This window comes from Thamnophis sirtalis, unplaced genomic scaffold (genome assembly GCF_051295495.1).
Source record: "Thamnophis sirtalis isolate CommonGarterSnake01/CBP01778 unplaced genomic scaffold, rThaSir2_p1.2 scaffold_13, whole genome shotgun sequence".
In the NCBI taxonomy this organism is placed as follows: domain Eukaryota; kingdom Metazoa; phylum Chordata; class Lepidosauria; order Squamata; family Natricidae; genus Thamnophis; species Thamnophis sirtalis.
The window spans coordinates 40713682-40739615 of NW_028261393.1; the positions used below are offsets into that span (position 1 = coordinate 40713682).

The 25934-nt window shown below is 41.9% G+C and overlaps 1 protein-coding gene across 1 annotated transcript; it reads right to left on the reverse strand.

The window, feature by feature from the left end:
• Positions 1 to 356: 356 nt before the first annotated feature.
• VSIG1 (V-set and immunoglobulin domain containing 1) lies at positions 357 to 23764 on the reverse strand. Its single transcript, XM_087727099.1, has 8 exons — positions 23638 to 23764; positions 14087 to 14235; positions 12791 to 12898; positions 9943 to 10153; positions 7803 to 7970; positions 4872 to 4991; positions 3474 to 3612; positions 357 to 1014 (listed from the first exon to the last, which is right to left on the reverse strand). Exons 1-8 carry the CDS (start codon positions 23684 to 23686, stop codon positions 834 to 836), a joined length of 1125 nt encoding a protein of 374 aa, XP_087583225.1. The 5' UTR covers positions 23687 to 23764; the 3' UTR covers positions 357 to 833.
• Positions 23765 to 25934: the final 2170 nt, after the last annotated feature.

Below are 25934 nucleotides of genomic sequence, written 5' to 3' on the forward strand. Positions count from 1 at the left end.
AATTTTGGGGGATTCATACAACTAACTGAACTCTAAATTAAACCACTTTCTGGGTTTGTACCACTTGTTAGAATTAATTATGTGACCAGCTAGTTGGGTTAGACCAGTACAACATTGCAAACCTAGTCGCATTGCCTTGTGGGTTTATAGATAGTCCTCGTTTTACAACTGTAATTGTAAGTTTGCAGTTGTGACCATCGTAAAGCGGGTCACTATGCGATCGCCCTCAAGTTTAAAAACTTTTGCAGCAGCTGTTAAATGCAGACCGCTTGTCAAGTGCCCAAAATGCGGTCACATGACTGCGAGGAGACCCCAGAATTTAGAATCTGAATCCTAAGTAGCTTTTGGGGGTTCCGTTTTAACTTCATACTGTAAGTGAAGGGCTACCTGTACTTTTTATTTTTCACATTTCTGACCACCCGTCTCCCTCAAAGAGGGAGTTCAAATGTTAAAATATAAAAACAGTATATGTAAAGGTTAAAACTTTAGACGAAGGGTAGGAATTTAATAGGCAACAGCTATTGAAATGAATTAAAAGGCAAAGGGGGGACTTTCAGGGCACTAACCAGCCCCAGGACTGTGTGCTCCTCTTATGATTGAGGTACCCCGTGGTTTATTCAATAAATCATGGTTTTAGACAATCTCACGTGGCGTGCAAATCTGGTCATGATGGGCTCGTGTGAAATGGACAGAAGGCTGGAGAAATCAATCTCAGATGGCTAGACATGAATGCTAGTGTGACACTATTTGGAAGGCACAGGTGTGGAATCTGTATGCAAATTCATGATTAGATGGGGTGCTTTTTAGGATTCCCCCAAGGGCAACCACTGGCTTTAGGAAACTGGTTGATGGCCCATTTCCTGTGTCTCATTTTCAGACAATATGGCAACCTGGGCTTCTTCCGGGCTCTCGTATTCTCCATTCTCATTAGGATCCTTGTTTGGTGGGACTGCAGCCACGGGAACGGTGGCTTGGCTGGGCACCACAGCATATTCCGCCTTTGCAGCCATAGGCCTGCAAAAACACCCCAAGAAACAAAGGTGAATTGAATTAAATTGAATACTTTATTTGGCCAGGTGTGATTAAACACACAAGAAATTGGTTCCACCACAAAACCGCAGTCGACTAAAGCGCGCTCGACGAAACTGTGTACCTGACGTCATCAGTGCGACGGAAAAAGCACGCTGTGAGCGGTAAAGCTAAAATTAACGCGTAAACCTAAACCTAACCCCCCCAAACCTAACCCTAAACCTAACCCTTAACCTAACCCTAAACCTAACGCTAACCCTTAACCTAACCCTAAACCTAACCCTAACGCTTAACGTAACCCTAAACCTAAACCTAACCCTTACCTTTACGTAAATCGGCTTGCTTTAAAAGTGCTTTTTAAAGCGCCCTTTTTTCTCTGCGGTCGTTGTTGTCGCGCTGCTGATGACATCAGCGCCGCGCTTTAATCGGGCGCACTTTAGTGGACCGCGGTTTTGTCGTGCCACAAAGAAATTTGTCTCAGGTACAGAAGCTCTCAGTGTATATGCAAGGCAACAGAATAATGGTAATCATCATCATAATACCGATAAGAGTAAAGAAGATAAGAAGGATAATAGTAATACTACAATACTACATGAATAAATACACAGAGACATTAGACAATGTTAAAATTTAGACAAACATGCATTTTCTTGATGCAGCATTTTCAGGAGTTCCAACACCTCTTTTATGAAAAATCTCAGTGAGGGTAAAGGTAAAGGTTCTCCTCGCATATATGTGCTAGTCGTTCCCGACTCCAGGGAGCGGTGCTCATCTCCGTTTCAAAGTCAAAGAGCCAGCGCTGTCCGAAGACATCTCCGTGGTCATGTAGCCAGCATGACTAAACACCGAAGGTGCACAGAACGCTGTTACCTTCCCAGCAAAGGTGGTTCCTATTTTTCTACTTGTATTTTTTTTTACATGCTTTCAAACTGCTAGGTTGGCAGAAGCTGGGACAAGTAATGAGAGCTCACTCTGTTACACGGCGCTAGGGATTTGAACCGCCAAACCGCCAACCTTTCTGATTGACAAGCTCAGCGTCTTAGCCACTGAGCCATCGTGTCCCTTTTCAGTGAGTGTAATCTTTCCCAATTCAAGAGTCTTAGATTTCAACCCCATCATTCCTGGGTATCTGGCACAATGTGCTGTTGAGTTGAAGTCCAGGGCAGAAGGAGGAGATACCAGATTGGAGAAGGTTACAGTGACCCTTTTAGGCTAATCCAACTTGGTTATATTTTTTATGTTTTTATATGCCCTCAAGTTGAGTTTCTCTCTCAGCCTACATGAAGTTTCTTTGGCAATGTTATTGAGGTGGTCTCCATCACTGTCTTCTTGAAGGGTCTAGTCAACTAGCCCAACATTCCTAGACAATCTCCCATGAAGGAATGAACAGTACTTAACTTCTGACATAGCACATGGAATAATAGAGTTGGAAGGGACCTTGGAGGGCTTCTAGTCCAACACCCAACTTAACTCAAGAGACTTATAGCATCCCAAACAAATGGCTGTCCAGTCTCTTCTTAAAAGACAGCACTGATGAAGCACCCACAACTTCTGGAACCAAGTCGTTCCAATGATTAATTGTTCTCGCTGTCAAGAAATTTCTCCTTGGTTTTAGGTTGGATCAATCTTTATTGATCTCCCATCAATTTAATTTAATAATCCACCAGTTTGCCTGGTTACTCATAAATTCAGCTTGGTTCCTTTATGTGTCCATATACATTACAATTCTTAGCCTGGGATCATATCCTTTGCTACTTATTGGGAAGGTTTTCTTTGATTTTTTTTTTAATCCTACCTTTTATTGCATAAATAACTCAATGTGGTGAAAATACCTAGTATTTCATCCTCCTCCTATTTTCCCCACAAGAACGCTTTGAAGTCGGATTTGGCTTAGCCCTTAAGGTGAGCCAGCTACTATGGTTAGTCCACTAGGATTATAGCTTACTGTGAAAACAATAGCAGTATCACTTAGACTTATATAGCGCTTTACTGTGCTTAACAGCCCTCTCTAAGAGGTTTACAGAGTCAACATATTGCCCCCAACAATTTGGGTCCTCATTTTACCTACCTCAGATGGATGGGAGACTTGAGTCAACCTTGAGCCTGGTGACCTTTGAACTGCCAAATGGCAGGCAGTCAGCGGAAGTAGCCTGCAGTACTGCACTCTAACCACTGCACCACCCCGGCTCATATGAAGCCAGTGATATATGAAGTCAGCCGCTTGAAGCTGACTCTACAATTCTATTCTAGAATGCTATAGGCCCATCATTGATAGCTTGATATGGGAACTCAGTCACTGTGCTGAGAAATATACCCTTGTGCCTTGTTTGCTAAACTCTTGTTTCAACAAACTCCGGATTAAAACCATGAGCCAACCTGGTTTTGGACAAATTTCAGAAAAGGGGGAAGCTTTGTTCCAAAAACAAAACTCTCGACAAACTTACTGCATTTCCTTGGCTGCAGGTTTCTCTTTTCTCCGCTTCTTCTTCTCTCTGGAGATTACAATCCAACCAATGATACAAATCAAGGCAGCAGCCAGAATGGCCGCAATTATGGCTCCCACAATGATGCCGCTTTCTGAATCTGCAAGGAGAGAAACTCCTGTCGTTTATACAAGAAACTCCTTGGCAGGAGGTGTGAAGCAGCTAGTTCACACTTCTGAGTGGACTATAGAATAGGAAAGGTGATTTATCCATCTTGGCAAGATTTATACATATTGTCTGTTTGTCGTCTTAGTGTGTTATGTGCAAACTTGGCCATTCTGCCTTACGCAACACAACAGGATGAAAAACTCCTGGTTTTGGGTTCCTTGTGAATGCAGCTGTTGAAATCAAGGGGGCATCTTCCCTTGGGGCACTAAAATGGTGCTCTTTTAAAGAGTGAATTCCAACCACTTCTTTTTAATTCATTGTTGTGGCTCACCAGCAGCCAGTGGATCTGGCAACAGATTCGGACAGTGAGGAGGTTGGGGAGGAACATGGGCCAGTCCTGGATTCTGGGGAAGGCTCTGATGAGGGATTTGTGTTAAAGGCAGAGAGGGGGCCAGAGCCATATGCCAGTTATCAGCTGCCTTCAAAGTCAGACATCAGTGAGGCAGACAAACAGCTGGAGCCTGTTCCCAGTGTGCACATGTGCAGAGTTGCCAGATCAAAGGAACAGCTGAAGAACAGGGGTCAGCTTAGGAGTAAGGCCACAGGTGGACAATGAATGGCCCCTCCCAGAGGAAATAAAAGAGGAGTTTCCCCCTCCCTTCTCCCCCTCCGGCTTTGCCTCCTCACCTCGTGTTGTTTGAGCGGCAAGCAACCTGAGGCAATGGCGGGGAACGGCTGTGCATGCATTTAAACATTTTTGGGGAGGGCTTATTTTAGTGCATGCGCTCAAAAGCCCAATGGGTTTATTATCCAGGGAGGTCTTATTTTCAGGGAAACAGGGTAACAACACCCAGTAAATCATCAATTAGAGAGCCTGCTGTGTGTAGTAAGTAAGGCATCAGGCTAGAAACCAGAGACTGAGTTCTAGTTCTGTCATAGGACAAAGCCAACTAGGTGATCTTGGCCAGTCCCTCTGGAAAACCTTGCCAAGAAAACGTTTTTTTGGGAAAGAATTTGCAGAAATGATTTGCCATTGTCCCCTTCCTAGGACTGAAAGAATGGACAGGCCCAAGGTCACCGCCTTGTGCTACGTCAGAATTAAAAATTACCGGTCAATGCCTGATGATTTTGTTGTTTCAGTGCTTTCCTTAAAATGGTTAAGTTTTTAATTATAAAAGGCCTGTTTAAACAAGAAGTAGTATAAAAACATTGGAAATTAAATTAAATTGAGCAGATAAGACAAAACTCAACGTTTTGTAGTGAGGTCGATGTAACAGGAGCTGTTCCCAAGAGAGTTGACAGCTGTACACTGGTAATGACCCTCTTCAAACTGGGACAGGTTGCCTAGAACCAGGCGCCCTGAGTAAGGATCTGAAAAAGAAGACGGAAGGAAGGTCAGGTTGTTAAACACACATCTTGTACCTAGCTAATGTTGGCATTAATTTTGCCAACACTCGCTTGGATAGTGAGATAATGAGCAGCATATAAAGATGATTATTATTATTATTATTATTATTATTATTATTATTATTATTATTATAAACAATTGTATCACAGCGGCCAGTTGTTTCGCCGGATTTGGCATTGGTTACTAGTCGGGCCCCACCCAGGGGCCTAGGACGTCGTAACGTATTTTCGTAATATGCGTGCAGATCCAAGCAGTGCGGCTTTTTGTATTTGACTGATGGTGATTTTGTCAATTTTTAACTGTTTTAAATGTAATTCCAGTGCTTTTGGAATAGCACCCAATGTGCCAATTACCACTGGAATTACCACTGCTGGTTTGTGCCATAGTCGTTGAATTTCAATTTTTAAGTCCTGGTATTTTGCGATTTTTTCATGTTCCTTCTCGGCGACCCTGCTATCACCTGGTATTGCGATGTCTATGATTGTGACCTTATTTTTCTCAACCAGTGTGATGTCTGGTGTATTATGCGCCAGTATTTTGTCTGTTTGTATACGGAAATCCCACAAGATCTTGACCATCTGATTTTCGGTGACTTTTTCAGGCTGATGTTCCCACCAGTTTGTTGCTGTTTTAATATTATAATTTTTGCACAAATTCCAATGGATCATTTGTGCTACTGAATTGTGCCGCAATTTATAATCAGTCTGCGCGATTTTTTTACAGCAGCTGAGGATGTGATCAACAGTTTCATCAGCTTCTTTGCAAAGTCTGCATTTGGCATCATCAGAGGATTTTTCGATTTTGGCCTTAATGGCATTTGTGCGGATAGCTTGTTCTTGCGCAGCCAGGATTAGCGACTCTGTTTCTTTCTTTAATGTACCTGTTGTTAACCATAACCAAGTTTGTTCACTGTCCACTTTATTTTTTATTTTTTCAGAAATTGGCCATGCAGTGCTTTGTTCTGCCAACTCTCCATTCTTGATTTTATCACATCTTTTCTGTATTCTTGTTTCGTCTGTTGGGCCTTCAGTAGATTTTTGTTCTTTACTTTGATTAATAGATGTTCTTGACTTTCTTTTAAATAATCAGCCAGTGCATGTTTTTCTTCTTCAACTGTTTGCTTCACTTGTAATAATCCTTTGCCACCTGATTTTCGGAGCAGGTACAGTCTATCAGTATCACCACGTGGATGTAAACTGTAGTGCATTGTCATTAGTTTCCTGGTTTTTCGGTCCAAAATGTCCAAATCAGCTTCTGTCCAGTTAACTATACCAGCTGTGTATCTTATAACTGGTATTGCCCAGGTATTTATGGCCTTGATTGTATTTCCACCATTCAATTTAGATTTCAAAATTTTCCTAACTCTGTTGGTGTACTCTTGCCTGACAATAGTTTTTACTTCTTCATGCTTGATGTTATCCAACTGCAGAATGCCTAAGTATTTGTAGGCTTCATTTTCATTGCATTTAATTAGTTGGCCATTGGGCATTTGAATTCCCTCACATGCAGTGATTTTGCCCCTCTTTATGGATACAGTGGTGCATTTTTCCATGCCAAACTGCATTGAAATATCGGTGCTGAATACTCGGACTGTGTTTGTCAATGATTGGATTTCTATTTCTGACTTTCCATAGAGTTCCAAATCATCCATATATAGTAAATGTGAATTTTTTTCAGCTTCTTTGGCTGTTTGGTAGCCTAATTTCATTTTTTTAAAGATTACTGATAGTGAGATCATTGCGATGATGAAGAGAAGAGGTGAAAGTGAATCACCCTGGAAAATTCCTCGCTTGATATTAACCATTCCGTAGATCTCATTCCCTACTGCCAACTCAGTTCTCCATTGTTTCATCGCCTTTTCAGTAAAGGATGTAATATTTTTGCTAAGGCCAGTTGTTTCTAAGCATTTTATGATCCAACTATGTGGCAGTGAGTCAAATGCCTTTATGTAATCAATCCAGACCATATTCAAGTTCGTTTTTCTGTTCTTACAATTTTCTAATACCATTTTATCAATTAGGAGCTGATCTTTTGTGCCCCTGCTCCTTCTTTTGTTGCCTTTTTGCTCTACTGGCAAGATGTTGTTTGTTCCCAAATTTATTATTATTATTATTTATTATTATTATACTTTAGTCATTAAATATGAAACAACTGAACATTCAAAAGTGCATTACAAATACCATTGACTGGTGCTAATGGTTTAGGCGGGTTGCTGCCAGCATCCTAGGTAGCAACCAAGTACCTTCTTAAAATATATGATGTTCCAAGTTGCGCCGTTTTCTGCAGTTCCACTGGTGTTATTGCAGGAAGCTGCAGTTTGTTGATGTATCTTATAAAATTCTTGGATTCACTATAGAGCAGGGGTGTCAAACTCAAGGCCCATGAGGCCGGATCTGGCCCATGGGGTGCTTAGATCTGGCCCATGAGGCCACCTCAGAAACAGCAAAGGACTGGCCCATGGCACCTCTGCCAGCAAAAATGGAGCTCAGGAGGGCCACGGCGGCTCCATTTTCAGCCACAATGGCCTCCTGCATCTCTCTGGCATTGTGCGGCCCTCCTGAGCTCTGTTTCTGCAGGAGGACTCCCCCAGCCCCACCTGGGCACCACAGGTGCCCCCAATACAAATTATGTCAAGCTGGCCATGCCCACCTGGCCTCGCAGGTCAAACACAACCCTGATGTAGCCCTCAATGAAATCGAGTTTGACGCACCTCCTCCCACTCCCTTCTAGCATCTCAGCCTTCACATAGGAACTGGAAGGAGAAAGCTACTCACTATATGATTCAGTAACAGGCTGCGGTTTATCTCCAGTTATTTTGTACCACTTGTAGATTGGCTTTGGCAGAGCAGTTTCCGAAATGCAGGCTAAGGTGATCAAGTGGCCAATTTCAACTTTAGGATGATGGCTTGAACCAAAATTGCAGAGCGGCTTTGAAGGAGGAACTGGAATACAAAACAGCAGGCAAAGCACTAAAATCAAAATTATATTTCTCTTTGTCTTCATTATGTTGTATTCTAGGGAGTTCTCACCCCCCCCAGGTGGTGGACCAGTACTGGACCGTGTCCTATTAGGAACTGGACTGCACAGCTGGAAGTGAGCGGCAAGGAGCAAAACTGAGCATGGGTGGGATCTAGATTATGCATCCCTCCTCCCCTTCTCTGGTCCATGGAAAAAACTGTCTTCCATGAAACTGGTCCTTGATGCCAAACAGGTTGGGGACCGCTGTTCTAGGGCAGCGGTCATGAACTGGTGGCCTGTGTACCACTGGTGGTCCACAAGAAAATTTTGGCGGTCCGCAGAAAAGTCTTTGCATTGTTGCATTTTTTATACTGCATTAAGGGATCCTCAAACTACGGCCCCTGGGCTGGATACAACCCATCAAAGCAATTACTCCCACTTGCTGATGGGGTGGGATCCTTCAGGCACTTGGCTTGGCTGCCTGTTAAGTAACTCCAGCCCTTCCCTCCCTCCCTCCATGGGAGTCCATGCGCTTTAGAGAGCTGTAGGCGAAACTTTGGCTGGGTTCTTGAAAGACAGAGTTTGCATGGGGCCGATCTACAAACATTCATTCTTGGCCATATTTGAGATTCCTAGCTGCAATGGACAGCAAACCTAGGGTTGACCTCGGGCACTTCTCTCTGCTAACAGGCAGCCAAGCTAAGTGCCTGAAGGACCCATCTCGTCACTAATTTCATATTATTGGTCCACGGGATTTAAAATTATGGATTTAGTGGTCCCTGAGGCCCAAAAGGTTAGTGGCCCTGTTCCAGGGGACTCCCATTCTGGTGCCTTGTGATGCATTGGGCACCTGCTTCCCAAATTGCTAGACGGCTGTTCTATATACTGTAGTAATTTTCCAGAAATGAGGTTTTAAATATATCAGCAGTGGATAGAGACCAGCAATTTTCAAATTCGACAATTTAAAGATATGTTGACTTTAACTCCCAGAATTGTCAAGTGTGAAAGGGAGAAACTCTGTTACTCAAGAAAAATATATAATCCTACAAGATCAGAAAAGGCTTAATAATTCTGGAAATGCTGAGTTAGAAGAAGAATGGAAATGGCTTTCCTTGAATCTCAGGAAAGCTGAGAGGAATCCTAAGCAGGAAGTACACGTTGACTACACTTAGACCTTGGACCAAGCCGTTCCCTTGTTTAATCATGGTTTAATGTATAAATCACATATAACTACATACATACATACACACAAACACACACACACACACACACGAACCATGATTTGGTTGGTTAGCCATTTGCATGGATTCTATCCCTGTACTATCCCTCTGCACTCAAAATTTGTTTTTACTGACTCACCTGTTGCGTGGATATATCATGGTTTGTTTAATAAATCTCAGTAGAACAAGTTCAAATCTGATAGATACAAATGATACCCCAATGCAAAATATGAACTCTGCCGATAGTTAACTAGAAGCTCAAGTATACATTTATAGACTGGGTCACATACCATCTTAAGCCATAGCTTGTTGGCTAACCAGGTTTACACACTGTCCTAAGCCATAAACAGTGTTGATCAATGACAGTGACTAAATACTTAGCACTTAGACTTGTATACTGCTTTACGGTTCTTTAAACCCCTCTCTAAGCAGTTTACAGACTCAACATATTGCCCCCAACAATTGGGCTCCTCAGTTTACCCACCTTGGAAAGATGGAAGGCTGAGTCAACCATGAGTTGGTCAGGATCAAACTGGAAGTGGGCAGAATTAGCCTGCAATACTCCATTCTCACCACTGCACCATTACACCTTATACATTCAATATGCTAAGTCAGAACCGAATGCAAAATACATTTTGGCTTAGCTTAATGTGGAACCCAATCACCTGATCTTTAATTCAATGTAGCAAGTGACAAGCACAGAAATAGGCTACAGAAGAAAAAGAGAAATAAGTACCTAACACGCTGACCGACACTGATTTTTCATCTTCCTCTCTGCTAGTGTCCTTGAAGATGTAAACCGAACACATATAAAGCCCAGTGTCTGAGGGCCGCATGTTGAAGATGGAAAGGGTTGCATTTCCTGTGTTGTTTGCTACTTGAACCCGGCCTACATACTGTCCCAAGTAACGGACATTTCCAGGCTGCCAGATATAAATCTGTGAAATAGAATTTAACATCCATTAAATTGGTGATGGAAGAAAAGAATATTGGAGTTATTTGTTTTCCTTCTGGTTTTGAGCCTGCCTGCCTGCCTGCAAAAAAAAAAAAAGATAAGTTGCCAAGTCAGTTTACCAAACAGTAAAATACATATATTAGAATTCCACGTGTCTTTTGAAAACTCTACATTGGTGTTGCCTGCATCATTGATCAACTAGTTAATTAGATTTCATCTAATGCAGAAATATTCTTAGGTTTCCTGGGATGTATCAATACAATACAATACAATACAATAGCAGAGTTGGAAGGGACCTTGGAGGTCTTCTAGTCCAACCCCCTGCCTAGGCAGGAAACCCTATACCGTTTCAGACAAATGGCTATCCAACATCTTCTTAAAGACTTCCAGTGTTGGGGCATTCACAACTTCTGGAGGCAAGCTGTTCCACTGATTAATTGTTCTAACTGTCAAGAAATTTCTTCTCAGTTCTAAGTTGCTTCTCTCCTTGACTACGGTAGTTTCCACCCACTGCCTCTTGTTCTACTCTCAGGTGCCTTGGAGAATAGTTTGACTCCCTCTTCTTTGTGGCAACCCCTGAGATATTGGAACACTGCTATCATGTCTCCCCTAGACCTTCTTTCTATTAAACTAGACGTACTCAGTTCCTGCAACCATTCTTCATATGTTTTAGCCTCCAGTCCCCTAATGCTCTTTGTTGCTCTTCTCTGCACTCTTTCTAGAGTCTCCACATCTTTTCCACATCGTGGTGAGCAAAACTGAATGCAGTATTCCAAGTGTGGCCTTACAGTCCATTACAATCCAGAACGTAGCTCCAGATTAATTATGGTATTTACAGGGGGGATTAGAATGGCCTTTATAACCCCCCACTTAATTTTTATAATCTGTGGAGGAGATCTCTTGCATCTGTTCCAATATCTCAGGGGCTGCCACAAAGAAGAGTGAGTCAAGCTATTCTCCAAAGCACCGGAGGGCAGGACAAGAAGCAACGGTTGGATGCTAATCAAGGAGAGAAGCATCTTAGAACTAAGGAGAAATTTCCTGACATTAAACTATAACATAAAAGAAAATGTCCATAAGACAATGCATCATTGGTATTTAACTCTAGATAAGTTGTCAAGAATGTAAAAAGGTATTTCAAATGTGTGTTGGAAACGTAAAGAAGGGACTTTTTATCATTTATGGTGGACGTGTAATAAAGTAAAGAAATATGGGAGTATGATTCATATTTTAATGCAGAAAATTAAAGAGAATATAGAAAGAAAACCAGAGGCAAATGGCTGTCAAGTTTCTTCATAAAAGCCTCCAGTGATGGATCATCCATTACTTCTGGAGGCAAGCCGTTCCACTGATTAATTGTTCTTACTGACAGGAAATTTCTCCTTAATTCTAGGTTGGTTTCTCTTTGCAATAAGCTTCCATCCATTACTTCTTGTCCTGCCCTCAGGTGCTTTATTTTATTTATTTTTCACACTTCTGAACCATTCATCTCCCTCAAAGAGGTGTGGAAAAATCACCTGTATCTACATTTTGCATACCATGCACTGTTTTTAGACATCTCCATTACTATGTGTCACCAATAAAAAATAAAGAGGCCTTTTAATGATTGTGAAATTTTGAGGGCCAGGTGAGTTAAACACTATCATTTCAATGAATTGAATTTCAGAATCTCACATCATGAAGTCCTCGACTTATGACCAGTTCCAAAATCCCAATGATCATCCCTCTACCCTGCAATCACCTTATCGCAACACTCAGTAACAAGCAGCTGTTTGCAGCATCCTGGGATTATGTAACTGTGTGTTTTTACAATGGTTTTGCTAAAAACCAGCCTTTATTTCTGGTTTTCAGCAAAACCAACCCACAGTGAGCCATTGGGTTACTGCAATAAAATAAAACTGCAATGTTTGCATAACAACCACTGGGAGGGGAATCATAAAATTGGGTTGGTCACAGGAGTGATCCACTTTAGACAACATATGACCTTTTCTTTTTAAGAAAAGTTTTTTTAAAAAAATTTATACATAAATCATACATCCTTAATCAAACTGTGTCATCTGAGTAGAGTTTTGTGTCATCATATATAATATTTACTATCATTTTTACTATACTTTTACCTCACCGCTTATCTTTACACTTCATTTACATTTCAATTCATCTTCTCCCCTGTAACTCTACTCCCCTTCCCAGTTAGTTTAATTTTATTTCTCTTTTTATCCATATTTATTTTCTCTCCAATGATAAAATCTCCCCCATATATTGTAATACTCCGATTATTCCTTCCCCCTAATTGCCAGTGTTAATCTATTCATTTCTGCACAGTCTTAATATTTTCTTGATTACCTCTCCCTCTGAAGGGATTTTTTTTCCATCTTCCAATTCTAACTGCAGTTATTACATGAATGATCAAATATACATTCTTGCTACTATATTTCTCTGGTAAAATATCCAACAAGAACATCTCCGTTGTTAAATCAATATGTTGTTGTATCATCTTCTCCAACCTCATGTGAATTTTTATGACTCATGGCCTTGATGGGCAGGCTCAATTACAGTCACAGGTCAAGGACTACCTGTATTAAGAGCACATTAGAAATCCCAAATAACCTTATTATTCTTATAGATTTCATGTTCTTACCTTCTGAATCCCGCTACATCTTCCCCGTGCATCTGTGATAGACACAGTCTTTTCACAATGACTCTCAGATTTTTCACCCCTATAAAGGCATGTTGACAGCTGCATTTGAGTAAAAATGTGCTAGTCTATAAGTTGGTGATTTGGACTTTAAAAATAGACAAAGCATACTTTTAAAAAAAATTAAATTGAGCAATCAAATAATATTGTTAATTCTGCCATGGTGAAGGGATAGTAACTGATGAAGAATATCTGATAGCACTCTCACCTTTAAAGTTTTTAGCATTCTAAGTGAGCCTTTAGAAGCCAAAATTGATTGCTTCTCTGCTGACTTAAAATGGATCAGTCTAAAGAATCAAATAATGGCAATATTATTACTTTGGTCATATTAAGGTAAAGGTTCCCACGCATATGCATGCTAGTTGTCTCCAGCTCTAGGGGACGGTGCTCATCTCCATTTCAAAGCCGAAGAACCAGCGCTGTACGAAGATGTCTCTGTGGTCATGTGGCCGGCATGACTAAACACCAAAGTGGTCCCTATTTTTCTACTTGCATTTTTTACATGCTTTCGAACTGGTAGGTTGGCAAAAGCTGGGACAAGTAATGGGAACTCACTCCATTACGCGGTGCTAGGGATTCGAACTGCTGACCTTCTGATCAACGGGCTTAGCGTCTTAGCCCCTGAGCCACCATTTAGTCACATTACTTCTCTACTAAAGTACATCTCTGGTCTCTCCTTGTAAATAAAAACATACCCAATTCCTGAATATGTTCTTCACATGCTTTAGCCTCCAGCCCCCTAATCATCTTTGTTGCTCTTCTTTGTACTCTTTCCAGTGTCTCACATAAAGGGAGTTCACTCCATTAAGCAACACTAGGGATTCGAACCGCTGAACTGCCAACCTTTCTGATCAACAAGCTCAGTGTCTTAGCTACTGAGCCCTTTGGTCACATTGCTTCTCTGCTAAAGTACAGTCTCTGGTCTCTCCTTGCAAATAAAAATAGCTATCTGACTTTAAACTCAGCGGAGATCATTCTACTGAGTTACAATAACTTTATATTGTACCTACGGAAGAAAATATTTGTAGCTCAGGGTTGAGCTGTGGGGTCCTTGGTGCTCTCCGAGGTTGTTTTCTTGCAAATGTTTCATAGCAAAACACCCAAGCTCAGACAGCACCAGGGACCCAACAACTTTAGATTGTGTTCAGAATAGCATTTGGGATCCAACGTAATTTTAATGAAGCAATAAGAAACAGTCCAAGTTTGAAAGAAAATATCTTAATGCCTTACTCCAAAACTCTGCGCATCACGTTGAAAATTCCATTCAATTATATTAGGAGCGGATGCTGGGTTATACGTGCAAGGAAGAGTGACGTTGGCACCCACTGTTGTATTCACAGCACCCTTTGGCATGGTCACAGTCACACCCTTCACAAGACCTGTAGAAAATCAATCCATTGGGTGAAAATCAATCAAATGTCTAGTTATATTAAGGAACCAAAATGTTACCCCTTTCCAATCTTTGTCTCGGAGATAGAATTCTTGGTCTTCGGCCAGTTAAAGTGCCTCAACCAAATGGAGATTTTGGATGATATGCCAACCTGATGGGATAATTGTAGCCCTTATCTTCCTAGCCATGCATTTAGAAAGAACATTCAGGGGCCATGTTCATGGAAGAGATGAAAAAAAGCAGATAATGGGATTAAGGGATCAACAGCCTTGACACCAAGATCTATCTCAGAAAAGGCAAATCCAACATCTCACTGGAGGGAGACAGAACAGCAACAAGTAAATTGTGATATCATTATGCAAAGGTGGTAAGTGGAAGGACTGAGAGTAAACTTATGGTTCAACTACTGTTGTAATTGCAAATAGTTGCTAGACAAGGTAGCCACTAAACACGGACCGTATTTTTGAATTGAGTTAAGTCCAAGTCATATATTATGCCATCAACTTTCATAACAATAAGTAACTATGGGGAACACAATAGAATAGACTAATCCACATTTGGTTTAGATGTGGTATTCAGCAGGTTCTGATCAGTTCTGGAGAACTGGTAGCAGAACTTTTGAGTAATTACTCAGAGTATCATTTATTGGAGAACCAGTAAATACAACCTCTGACTGGCTATTCTTTATTCTCTGCCTCCCAAGTCCTAGCTGATCGGGAGGAAATGGAGATTTTGTAGTAACCTTCCTCTGGAGTGGGGAGGGAATGGGGATTTTGCAGTATCCTTCCCCTGAAGTGGGGAGGGAATGGGGATTTTGCAGTATCCTTCCCCTGGAGTAGGGTGGGAATGGAGATTTTGTAGTAACCTTCCTCTGGAGTGGGGAGGAAATGGGGATTTTGCAGTATCCTTCCCCTGGAGTGGGGAGAGAATGGAGATTTTGTAGTAACCTTCCTCTGGAGTGGGGAGGAAATGGGGATTTTGCAGTATCCTTCCCCTGGAGTGGGGAGGGAATGGAGATTTTGTAGTAACCTTCCTCTGGAGTGGGGAGGAAATGGGGATTTTGCAGTATCCTTCCCCTGGAGTGGGGAGAGAATGGAGATTTTATAGTATCCTTCCCCTGGAGTGGGGAGGAAATGGAGATTTTACAGTATTCTTCCCCTGGAGTGGGCTAAAAAGTGAAGCAAATTCCTGCCAAGAAAACAACCTGGATATTATGTCCTTGAAGTCCATAGGAATCAAGTTCAATCCCAATTCAATTCAAAGAAAGCTTTACTTTTATGAATTAATAAGGTCAGATAGGAATGCCACTCTCGAAAATGCAGGTAGCCCTCAATTTACGACCACAGTAGAGCCTACAATTTCTGTTGTTAAGTGAGACATTTATTAAGTGGGATTTGGCCTATTTTATTACCTTTTTTTCCTCAATTGTTAAGTGAATCACTGCAGTTGATAAGTTAGTTTGCCTGGCTGTTAAGTGAATCTGGCTTCCCCTTTGACTTTGCTTGTCAGAAGATCGCAAAAGGAGATCACATGTCCCCAGGACATTACAACCACCATGAACCAGTTGTTCAAATGTATCCAAATGTAAATTACATAATCACGGGGATACGGCAGCGGTCGTAAGTGTGAAAAACAGCCATCAGTCACTTTTCCCAGTGCCGTTGTAACTTTGAACGGTCACTAAATGAATTGTCGAACATCAAGGACTACTTGTATGCAGATGCCATCTGAGTCTCGCCTTATGAAATGCAAACGCAAACTTAACAACTGTGATATAAGGGCTTGCCAGTAAATACGCTTGAGCAGTGAGACGTTTTAGATAACAAAAGTCAACTTAATTATCTCATAATAGAGGTTGAATGAAACAGCAGATGGAAATCAAATATTGGAAAGTCCTGCTCTTTTCCTAAAAGCAACCGTACACTCTATTTAGTGGAGCCCCCTAGACGTTAAGTGCAAACTCAAAAGAATCTTCATGTCTTCTTGAATTTATTTATTTATTTTTACTTATTTAGTTTGTCAAACATGTACAAAATGGCAGGTATAAATACAAACATGGACATGAACGAAAGAAATGAATACTAATAGATGGGGACATTAGGACAGGGACGGAAAGTACGCTGGTGTGCTTATGCACACCCCCTTTATGGACCTCTTAGGAATGGGGTGAGGTCCACTGTAGACAGTTTAAGGTTGAAGCTGTGGGGGTTTGAAGATGTAACAATAGAGTCAGGTAGTACATTTCAGGCATTGACCACTCTGTTGCTGAAGTCGTATTTTCTGCAATCTAGTTTGGAATCGTTTACCTTGAGTTTGTATCTATTGTTTGCTTGAGTATTATTGTGGTTGAAGCTGGAGTAGTCGTTGACAAGTAGGATGTTGTAGCAGATAATTTTGTGTACTATGCTTAGGTCAGACCTTAGTTGGTGTAATTCTAGGTTGTCCAAGCCCAAAATTTCAAGCCCGGTGGCATAAGGGATTCTATTGTGAGCAGAGGAGTGGAGGACTCTTCTCGTGAAATACCTCTGGACCCACTCGATCGTATTAATGTCCAATATACAGTGTGGATTCCAGGCAGATGAGCTGTATACAAGGATTGGTCTGGCAAAGGTTTTGTATGCCCTAGTTTGCAATACAATGTTACTGGAGAAGAAGCTATGCAAAATTAGGTTAACAATTCTTAATGCCTTTTTGGCAATGTTGTTACAGTGAGCCAACTGAGATCAAAGGGGAGGAAAGGGGATAGGAAGCCAAGCCCTCTACAGAATCTCAAATTTGCCAGTTATCCCTTGTCTTCTGTAATGTGGAAGAAAAATGAGGAATTACTAACTCTTTCCTCATGACTTTCGAGATTATTGAAATGCCACTGTGGCCAGCCCTTGAAGCTCTGACTTAATACTCAAGTAGCTAAGTGAATGGTAGGTTGGGTTCACCCATTAGATGAGCCTTAATGGAACGCTTTTGTTTAAGTATTTTATATTTTTTATAGCTTAACAGATGATAGTGGATGGACTAATATCATGGAAAACTCTTTGTTGACAAGTTGTGGTTAAAGCATACCATGGCTTCTAGCCAGAGGTGGCATTCAGCAGGATCTGACCAGTTCTGGAGAACTGATAGCAGAAATTTTGAGTAGTTCGGAGAACTGGTAAATACCACCTCTGACTGACCCCGCCCCATCTATTCTCTACCTCCCAAGTCCCAGCTGATCGGGAGGGAATAGAAATTTTGGTATCTTTCCCCTGGAGTGGGAGGAAATAGAGATTTTGCAGTATCCTTCCCCTGGAGTGGGGAGGGAATGGAAATTTTACAGTATCCTTCCCTTGCCATGCCCACCAAGCCATGCCACAGCCACCAAACCATGCCCACAGAACAAATAGTAAAAAAAAATTGAATCCCACCACTGCTTCTAGCAATATCTACCTGGAAGTATAGAGTTTGCTTGCATGGTACAATAAACCAATTTTTCTCAACCTTAGCAACTTTAAGATGTGGGAACTTCAACTTCCAGAATATATGCTGGCTGGGGAATTCTGGGAGTTGAAGTCCACACAACCTAAAGCTGTTGAGGTTGGGAAACACTATAGCTGCTCTGGAGTGTTACCCCCATCTTTCCTGCAGCTTTTCTGTCATCTAAACCTCAAGCAACCATCACCTCTGATTAATTCAAAGCAGAGTTAGAAACCCAGAAACCTCCTTTTTCCTCTAAAGGAAGTGAATAAAGAAGAAGGAAATGATCAGGTGGAATACTTTGATCGCCATCTCACCCATAACCAAGTACCTGCCTCCTGAAGCATTTCCTTCTCCTCCATTCAAGAAAGTAGCTGACAGATGCCCTAATTAAATAATGACCCTCAAGCCAAACTTCAAAAGAAATCCAGGAGCAAAATGTCCACACATACCCAAGTGAAGCCAGCTCTGACCTCATGTAATTTACAGCCCAATTATAACCTTGTTTCCCCCCCCCTCCCCGCAGGGTGTGTCATAAATCACATTCTCTAACAGAGCACTTTTGTGGGCTATAGAGATCATTCCCCCCTCAGGGTGCTGAGGGTAACCTGGGATATAGCCTTGAGAGAGATAAGCCTGGAATGTGCACCTGTCTTTTGCAGCCATGTCATTTCATCAGTTTCCCATCCCCCCCTTTCCTATGGCAACTTGAGAGTAGCCCAGGTGTTGTGGCCCAACAGGAGCCATTGGAGCTGCCACCAGACTCCGACAGCGAGGGGCCCTATGAGATGGCTCTGGAGGAGGTGGAGGACCTTGGACAGGATGCCGACTCCAAACAGGGCGCAGAGAGGCTGGTTGGCCACCAGGAGGCACCTGAGCCTTGGACCAGTGTGGAGGAAACAAGGGAGTGTGATCCCAACGTCATGCAATAGCAATAGCAATAGCAGTTAGACTTATATACCGCTTCATAGGGCTTTCAGCCCTCTCTAAGCGGTTTACAGAGTCAGCATATTGCCCCCATAGTCTGGGTCCTCATTTCACCCACCTCGGAAGGATGGAAGGCTGAGTCAACCTTGAGCCGGTGAGATTTGAACTGCTGAACTGCAGATAACAGTCAGCTGAAGTGGCCTGCAGTACTGCACCCTAACTACTGCGCCACCTCGGCTCGGCATTGGAGCAGTGGGGAGGAGCCAAGGGAGTTGTTCCTGGATGCCCGGCACTGAAGAGCTAATAGGCGTAAGGAGCAGTTACGCAGTTACAGGAGATAATTGCACTCAGCTGGTGGTAATTAGATTCCTCTCAAGACTATAAAAGGAATGAGTGTGCATACACCCTTTGCAAGAGTCAACATATTCATTAAAGTTGGAGAACTTTCGTGGCTAGCTTGGCAGGCTGGATTACTGCCAAGGCCTGGACTGTGCTTAATTGCTGGCAACATCTGGACTGTGCTGGATTGCTGCCAAGGCCCTGTCTGTATGTTAATAAATCCTTGAAGTATCTCTGTCTCGGCGTGCTTTGGTGTAGGACGAGGTGGGTCAGAACACCCAAGTATGCTTTGCGAGCTGACATTAGACACTGAATAGAGGCATCCACGGTAGTGGGAATTTTTTTTTTAATCAAGTTATGTGGTTATGTGATCAAAGCACAGCTTCTGCTTTATACAGAATGTGCTGCACATGAGAAGTAGGGCTTCAACCACAGAGGTCCCAGCTGTTATCTTGATTTTTTATCCCTATCCCTATGGCAAGGGTGGATTCCTGCCAGTTCTAACCTCTTCTATAGAAGAGGTTCCACAAATCTACAGTGCTGTTTAGAACCGGTTCCAGCGCCTTCCCCCTGCCCGTCCGCACATCATCAAGATGAAGAGCGAGAGGAGGAATTCTAGGAGTTGAAGTCCACAAGTCTTAAAGCTGTCAAGTTTGAACACCCCTGGGGTTTTTTTTCTAAAGGGTTAGGGGTGCAAGGGTCTTGTAACTTGACAGCTTTAAGACTTGCACACTTCAATGCCAGAGTTCCTGAGCCAACATTTTGGTTGTTAAGCAAGAGCATTGTTAAGTGAGTTTCACCACATTTTACAAGTTGGCCATGCTCACCCAGTCACATGGCCAGCAAGCCACTCCCACAAAGCAGGTCACACCTACAGAAGAGGTTCTAAAAAAATTTGAAACCCACCACTGCCCTATGGACACCCCTATCAATGGAGTTTGGGTGTTCCACCCATTCTACCAGAAATGGATTCTAATGAAACTTAAATGCACAACTCTTTCCCCAAGCTAAGGACTTCCCTTAGCTGTTAAATGGCAAGTTGGGGGTCACATCACCCCCAGAAAAATATCTATGGGATGAGACAAAATAAAAAATTTATTTTGTTGCATTTGCCTTAACATTTAATTAAGATCATGGAATTTCTATTTAGTCATAAAGAAATAGTTATGAATTCTTGCAATAAAGTTGCATTTTAGTAATAAAGTCTAAAATGCTCTGATAACAGAGTTGGCCTGGCAAGTCTTCAACTTTTTAAAGAAGAAATTAGACAACCATTTGTCCGGAATGATTTCTGGTCCCCTGCTTAAGCAGGGGTTGGACTAGAAGACCTCCAAGGTCCCTTCTAACTCTGTTATTCTGGGTCAGACTGCACATCTCAGCCCATCATCAAAATCAACATTATCCAAGTTTCATGCCTTTTTTTCAAATTAATAATAGTGATAAACATGCATATAAATCTATATATATAAAAGTGAAATACCACTCATGCATCATCACAAAATCTCTGGAACCGTAAAGCCTACAAACGTGAAATTTGGCACGTATGTTCTTCTTGGTGCTTGCTAAGAAAGGATTTTTCAAAATGACCATCAGATCATTAGTATTTCTTATAGTGTTATTAAGACACTATAAGAACTTCGGTTTTCCTCTTTGCATAGCTGATTTTCATTTCGAACCACAAATTTACAAGCTCATTTTTACATAGAATGGTAAAAAATGTGGTTTTGAAAAAAAAACAAGTTTGCCCCCCCTCTCCCCCCATACATCTGCAGTGTTCATTTATATTTCTCGGGGCCTGAGAATCTTTTGCAGATAGGCAATTAGAGATTGACTGGAAACACTGAGATTGTGATCAAAATATCTGAAGAGGATGTTCATTTGATGGGAAAGCTGAGATCAAGAATTTGCTATCAAATAATCTCTCTTAGTATATGACCAAGATTTCATGCCAATTTACAGGATGATGTAGATTAAAAGCCTAGATATTAAAGAACGGTTAAAAGAACAAAAAAATCAAACCAACAATTATGGGGCCTGCTTTAAAATACAACTTTTAAAAAAAGTCAGTAGAGAGATTGGCTCTTTGCCTGCAGGCAAGGAATAGATCCCAAAATCTAGCAAGATGATCCTCTGGCAACTTGGGTTTAAGTGAATGATGAAATTCAAAAAAAAAAAAAATTACTACTGGTTCTGTGGCTTTGGCTTGGTGAGAGTGGCAGTGGAAGGATACTGCAAAATCTCCATTCCCTCCCCACTTTGGGGCCAGCCAGAGGTGGCATTTGCCGGTTCTCCGAACTACTCAAATTTTCTGCTACTAGTTCTCCAGAACTGGTCAGAACCTGCTGAATTTCACCGCTGGTTTAAGTGAGTGGAGAGGGTAGAACGAGGGATCCCATCTCTTTGTATTTTGTTCAGAAACCATCTCTTCTCCATCTGCCAAAACTTCATTTGCAAAGCTTGCTTTCCATTATCTCCCTTTTTGTTTGTGGCTTGACATGTTGTGTGAATGCAGCCTGCCTCTATAGCACTTTTCAGGGAACACAGTGGCTCATGAGTTTAGGACACTGGGCTGACTATCAGCAGTCTTGCGTTTGAGACCCTGTTGCTGCTACGGGATGGGGTGAGCTCCATCACACAACCCAGCTCCTCTCAACTGAGCAGTTCGAAAGTGGGTGATCGCAAATAAATAGGTACCACTTTGGTGGGCAGCTTAAGAGGGACATGGAAAGAGACCCCAAATGGGCATCCCCTGGGCAATCCTTTCAAATCTGGAAGGGCTTTGGTGCTTCCGGCACAACTATAGTAGTAGTGGCACTTTTCAGGCTCCCAATAGGAAGAAGCAAGTGGAATGGAGCAGAAGATACAGTGAGTGTCTAAAATGTCATGATGATGTCAGCCGTAATGGTACGTTGCACACGTGACACACATCAAAAACTATGGAACTTTGATTGCACCATTGTGGCTGCCATCTAAATTTTTTTGACCACACCCTGAGGACATCTATGGAATGTAGTAAGTATTGAAGGTTTAATTCCCTGTTCCTTTTTCTTTCAATCTGCTATGAGATTCCAAATTTTAGCTCCATCTTGATTCTTTCTTTCTTTCTTTCTTTCTTTCTTTCTTTCTTTCTTTCTTTCTTTCTTTCTTTCTTCCTTCCTTCCTTCCTTCATTCATTCATTCATTCATTCATTCTCTCCCTCCCTCTTTCTTTCTTCTCCAAAGTTTCAAAGGCTCTGTATCTGTTAAAGCGATGGAAATAGTAGGAGCCAAGATCCATTTCTTATCCCTTCTTAAGTTTCTTTAATTTGCCTTTTCTTTCAGTCCACGTAAGGAGCTTGCTCATTAACCTTTGCTCTGGCTAGATGCCTATTTTCAAGACCATTCACATATACACGGACACAACTTTCTCTCCAACAGGGTGGATACATCTGAAAAGATCAACCCAAATCCCTGGATCTCTAAATGGATTCTCTGGACTAGGTCCAGACTCCGTTCCATGCAGAGCACAAAAGAGGAGTCAAATCTGGAAATCTGCATTTTTACGCCACCGGTAAAAGGAAATTGAGGTAATTTTCTTTCTGGAAAGGATGGAATTGAGCGAACAACCGAAGCTGATGTTAGTCTCCCTTGGTCACTATCTGTGTCTTGGAGACCAAGGATCCAGAAGTGTCCTCATTTTCTTCTGGTATGCCAGAATAATGGCTGCCTCTTCTCCAAAGGTAACCTCTCAGAACGCCATCTGCCCAGATTCAGTTTGAGTACATCGTGCACATACATTGAGCTCACATGAGAAAATTTCTAACCTTCTGCTTAGTTCAATCAATCAGAATAGAGCTGGAAGGGACCTTGGAAGTTTTCTAGTCCAACTCCCTGCTCAAGCAGGAAACCCTATACCATTTCAGACAAGTGGCTGTACAATCTCTTCTTTAAAATCTCCAGTAATGAAGCACCCACAACTTCTGAAGGCAAGCTGTTCCATTGCTAATTGTGTCTCTTTGTCAGGAAATTTCTCCTTAGTTCTAGGTTGGATCTCTCCTTGGTTAGTTTTCACCCAATGCTTCTTGTCCGACTTTCAGGTGCTTTGGAAAATAAGTCAACCTCACCCCTAGTCCTTCTTTTTCTCTAGACTGGCCATACCCAGTTCCTGCAACCGTTCCAAAAGTTGAATTTATATATTTCTTTTCCTTCCCAGATCACTTCCCTGTCCAGTAAGCGCTTGAGCCAACACATCAAGGAGCCCATTTCTTAAAACATGCATAAACCATTTTTTAAAAGCCAGGTGAAACATGCAATTAATGTAATTGATCAATAAACCCCAGTATTCAGAACAAAATCAGAGTGGCATTAATTTCTGAGATTCTGGAGGGAAAGTATCTTTTTATGGCATCCAAAGCCACCAAAAGGAGGAATCTAGTCTGGAAAAGTACAATCTCCACCAAAATCCTGCTCCCAAGCCGAAATTCCGACCACATCCAGAAATAAAGGGATAAAACTATATACACAATGAAGAACTGTGAATTCTCCAAAATAGAATCACTAAAGGAGATACCTTTGAATGTCCATTCTCAACTTTTCTGCATCCCCAAATATCACAGTCATGTTCAGAGCTCAAGGTCTTAAAAGAACAAAACCATTGTTTCCCCCTTGTTTTGAATCCAGCTGCCAAATTCCTTACCTAGAACTGCTGTCAGAGTGGCCAAAACCCTCAGCATGGTTGCTAGCATTTTCCTGCGCAGGTTAAGAAACAGAAGATGCTTCCCTCAGAAAGAGCAAATTCAAAATGGAGTTGTCGAGATACGGGCTCTGACTTATCAACTAAGCCAGTCAACAAAGAGTTGACTCCTTCATCCATTATCAGATATCCCCAACTACCTGTACAATTAGCTCAGCCGAAACAATTTTCTGAGGTGTGGACTATTGAAATATTTGTTAATCATAAACTAAGGGCACAAGGAGGCATCTATAGCTGGATGGTTGCACCCTTAAAAATACAAAACTTTGATAGTGACTCTTCCCAACCTTCTTTTCAATTGAAGTTATGTGCATGGCACATGTTGCTTTTGGTATTTTATTTCCATTATACCACTGTTTTTCCTGTGCATGTTTTCTGTTTGGTTTAGCTCTTGAATCAAATGTTGCATTGCCTTATGTAGGTCTGAGATGAACAATCTTTGAGGAAGGGTGTTTGAAGAGATGAATATAGTGAGCAGAGGCATAAGTTAAATGGGAATAATCATATCCCACCTCTGAGAGAGGCCTGCTTCCTTCCTTCCTTTTCCTTCCTTTCCTTCCTTCTCCTTCCTTCCTTCTTTTCTTCCTTCCTTCTCCTTCCTTCCGTCTCCTTCCTTCCTTTCCTTCCTTTCCTTCCTTCCTTTCCTTCCTTTCCTTCCTTCCTTTCCTTCCTTCCTTCCTTCCTTTCCCCTTCCCTTCCTTAATAGAGTTGAAAAGGAACTTGGAGGTCTTACAATCCACCCCCCTGCTCAAGAGGGAAACCCCATATGATTCCAGACAAATGTTTGTCCAATCGCTTATTGAAAACCTCCAATGATGGACCACCCACAGCTTTCAAAGGTAAGCCACTCCACTGATTAATTGTTCTCACTGTCAGGAAATTTCTCCTTACTGTAATTCTATATTGGAAATCCCCTTGATAGGTTTCCATCCATTACAACTTGTCCTGCCCTCAGGATCAAGGGCAATTGCTAGAAACAAAGTAAGTTTCATATGAAGAATACATAAAATACAGATTAACAGAGTTGGAAGAGACCTTGGAGGTTACCTAGTCCAACCCCCCACCCAAGCAGGAGACCCTACACCATTTCTGACAGATGGCAGTCCAATCTCTTCTTGAAAGTCTCAAGTGATGAAGCTCCCACAACTTCTGAAGGCAACGTCTGTTCCATTTGGTTGATTGTTCTCACTGTCAGAAAATTCCTCCTAATTTCCAGATTGAATCTCTCCTTGATCAGTTTCCATCCATTATTCCTTCTCTGGCCTTCAGGTGCTTTGGAAAATAGCTTGGCCCCCTCCTCTCTGTGACAGCCCCCTGCTCAATCCTTAGGAAAGGAATTGAAAAATAAATCTGCTTGTTATGTCACCAAGGCCTCCTTCAAACCTAGGCTGCAACCATTTTGTGCCATTTTGCTCATCATGTTTAAAGGACCAGCTTGTAATAAATTAGAAAATATGAAGGGCAAACTTTTATAGAATAAATTGTGAAAACCTAACCTCACTCCCATCATTTTCTCTTTCCAGAGGGCTGGATTATGGAACTGGCTTCCTGAAAGCCCCTGAGGAAAGATGGGCATGTTAACAGACCAAACCACTCAAGGTTTAAAGGAGGACCAGAAGTTTCTCATACTTTCTCCATCCATTTGTGATAGACCTTCTCAGTAAAAACAGGCAGGCACCTCGTCTGCTCTGCTCAAGAGAGAGTGGGTATGGCAGCTCTTATCTCACGATAGAGTGGAAAGTCTTACAGTTCGGTTCCAGGCACTGCTTGTTAACAATAGATGTGTATACTGATACTGACCACGCAAAACAAACAGCCCCATTCTAAATCAGCAACGTTTAAAGAGTAGCATGAATGAAAATGGAGTCCTTCTGTGCTCCTCTGGACAGGTTCAGCCTTCAAGGAAAGTAGAAGCTGGCATTTCTCAGCCTGACAGCTAAGCCTTGGAAAACATTCTTTTGTTTAGAAACAGGCCCATTGTAAAGAGAGCAGCGTCCCACCTCTCATTTTCAGCTGAAGCACAAATGTTCACAGAAGTGGGTGATCCCCTGGATTTCTGAAAGAACCAAAAGTTCCATCGGATTTCTGCAGGGAGCAAAGTCAGTTCTTGGTGTCCAAATTAAGTTCCAGAATTGATCGCCTTCCTGCTACCCTCCCCATTCATCCCCTCCCTTCACGCTAGAAAAATAAGCGAGTTGTTCTCAGTATCTATGCTAGGTTCCTGTAATTGTATGTGGGAA

Coding starts and splice junctions, on each gene's coding strand:
- VSIG1 (XM_087727099.1), bottom strand. CDS start 23,686: ATGCTAGCAACCATGCTGAGGGTTTTGGCCACTCTGACAGCAGTTCTA. Junction 7,971..9,942: donor AGTGTCGGTCAGCGTGTTAG/GTACTTATTTCT, acceptor TTTGTATTCCAG/TTCCTCCTTCAAAGCCGCTC. Junction 1,015..3,473: donor CCTGCAGCCAAGGAAATGCA/GTAAGTTTGTCG, acceptor GTGTTTTTGCAG/GCCTATGGCTGCAAAGGCGG.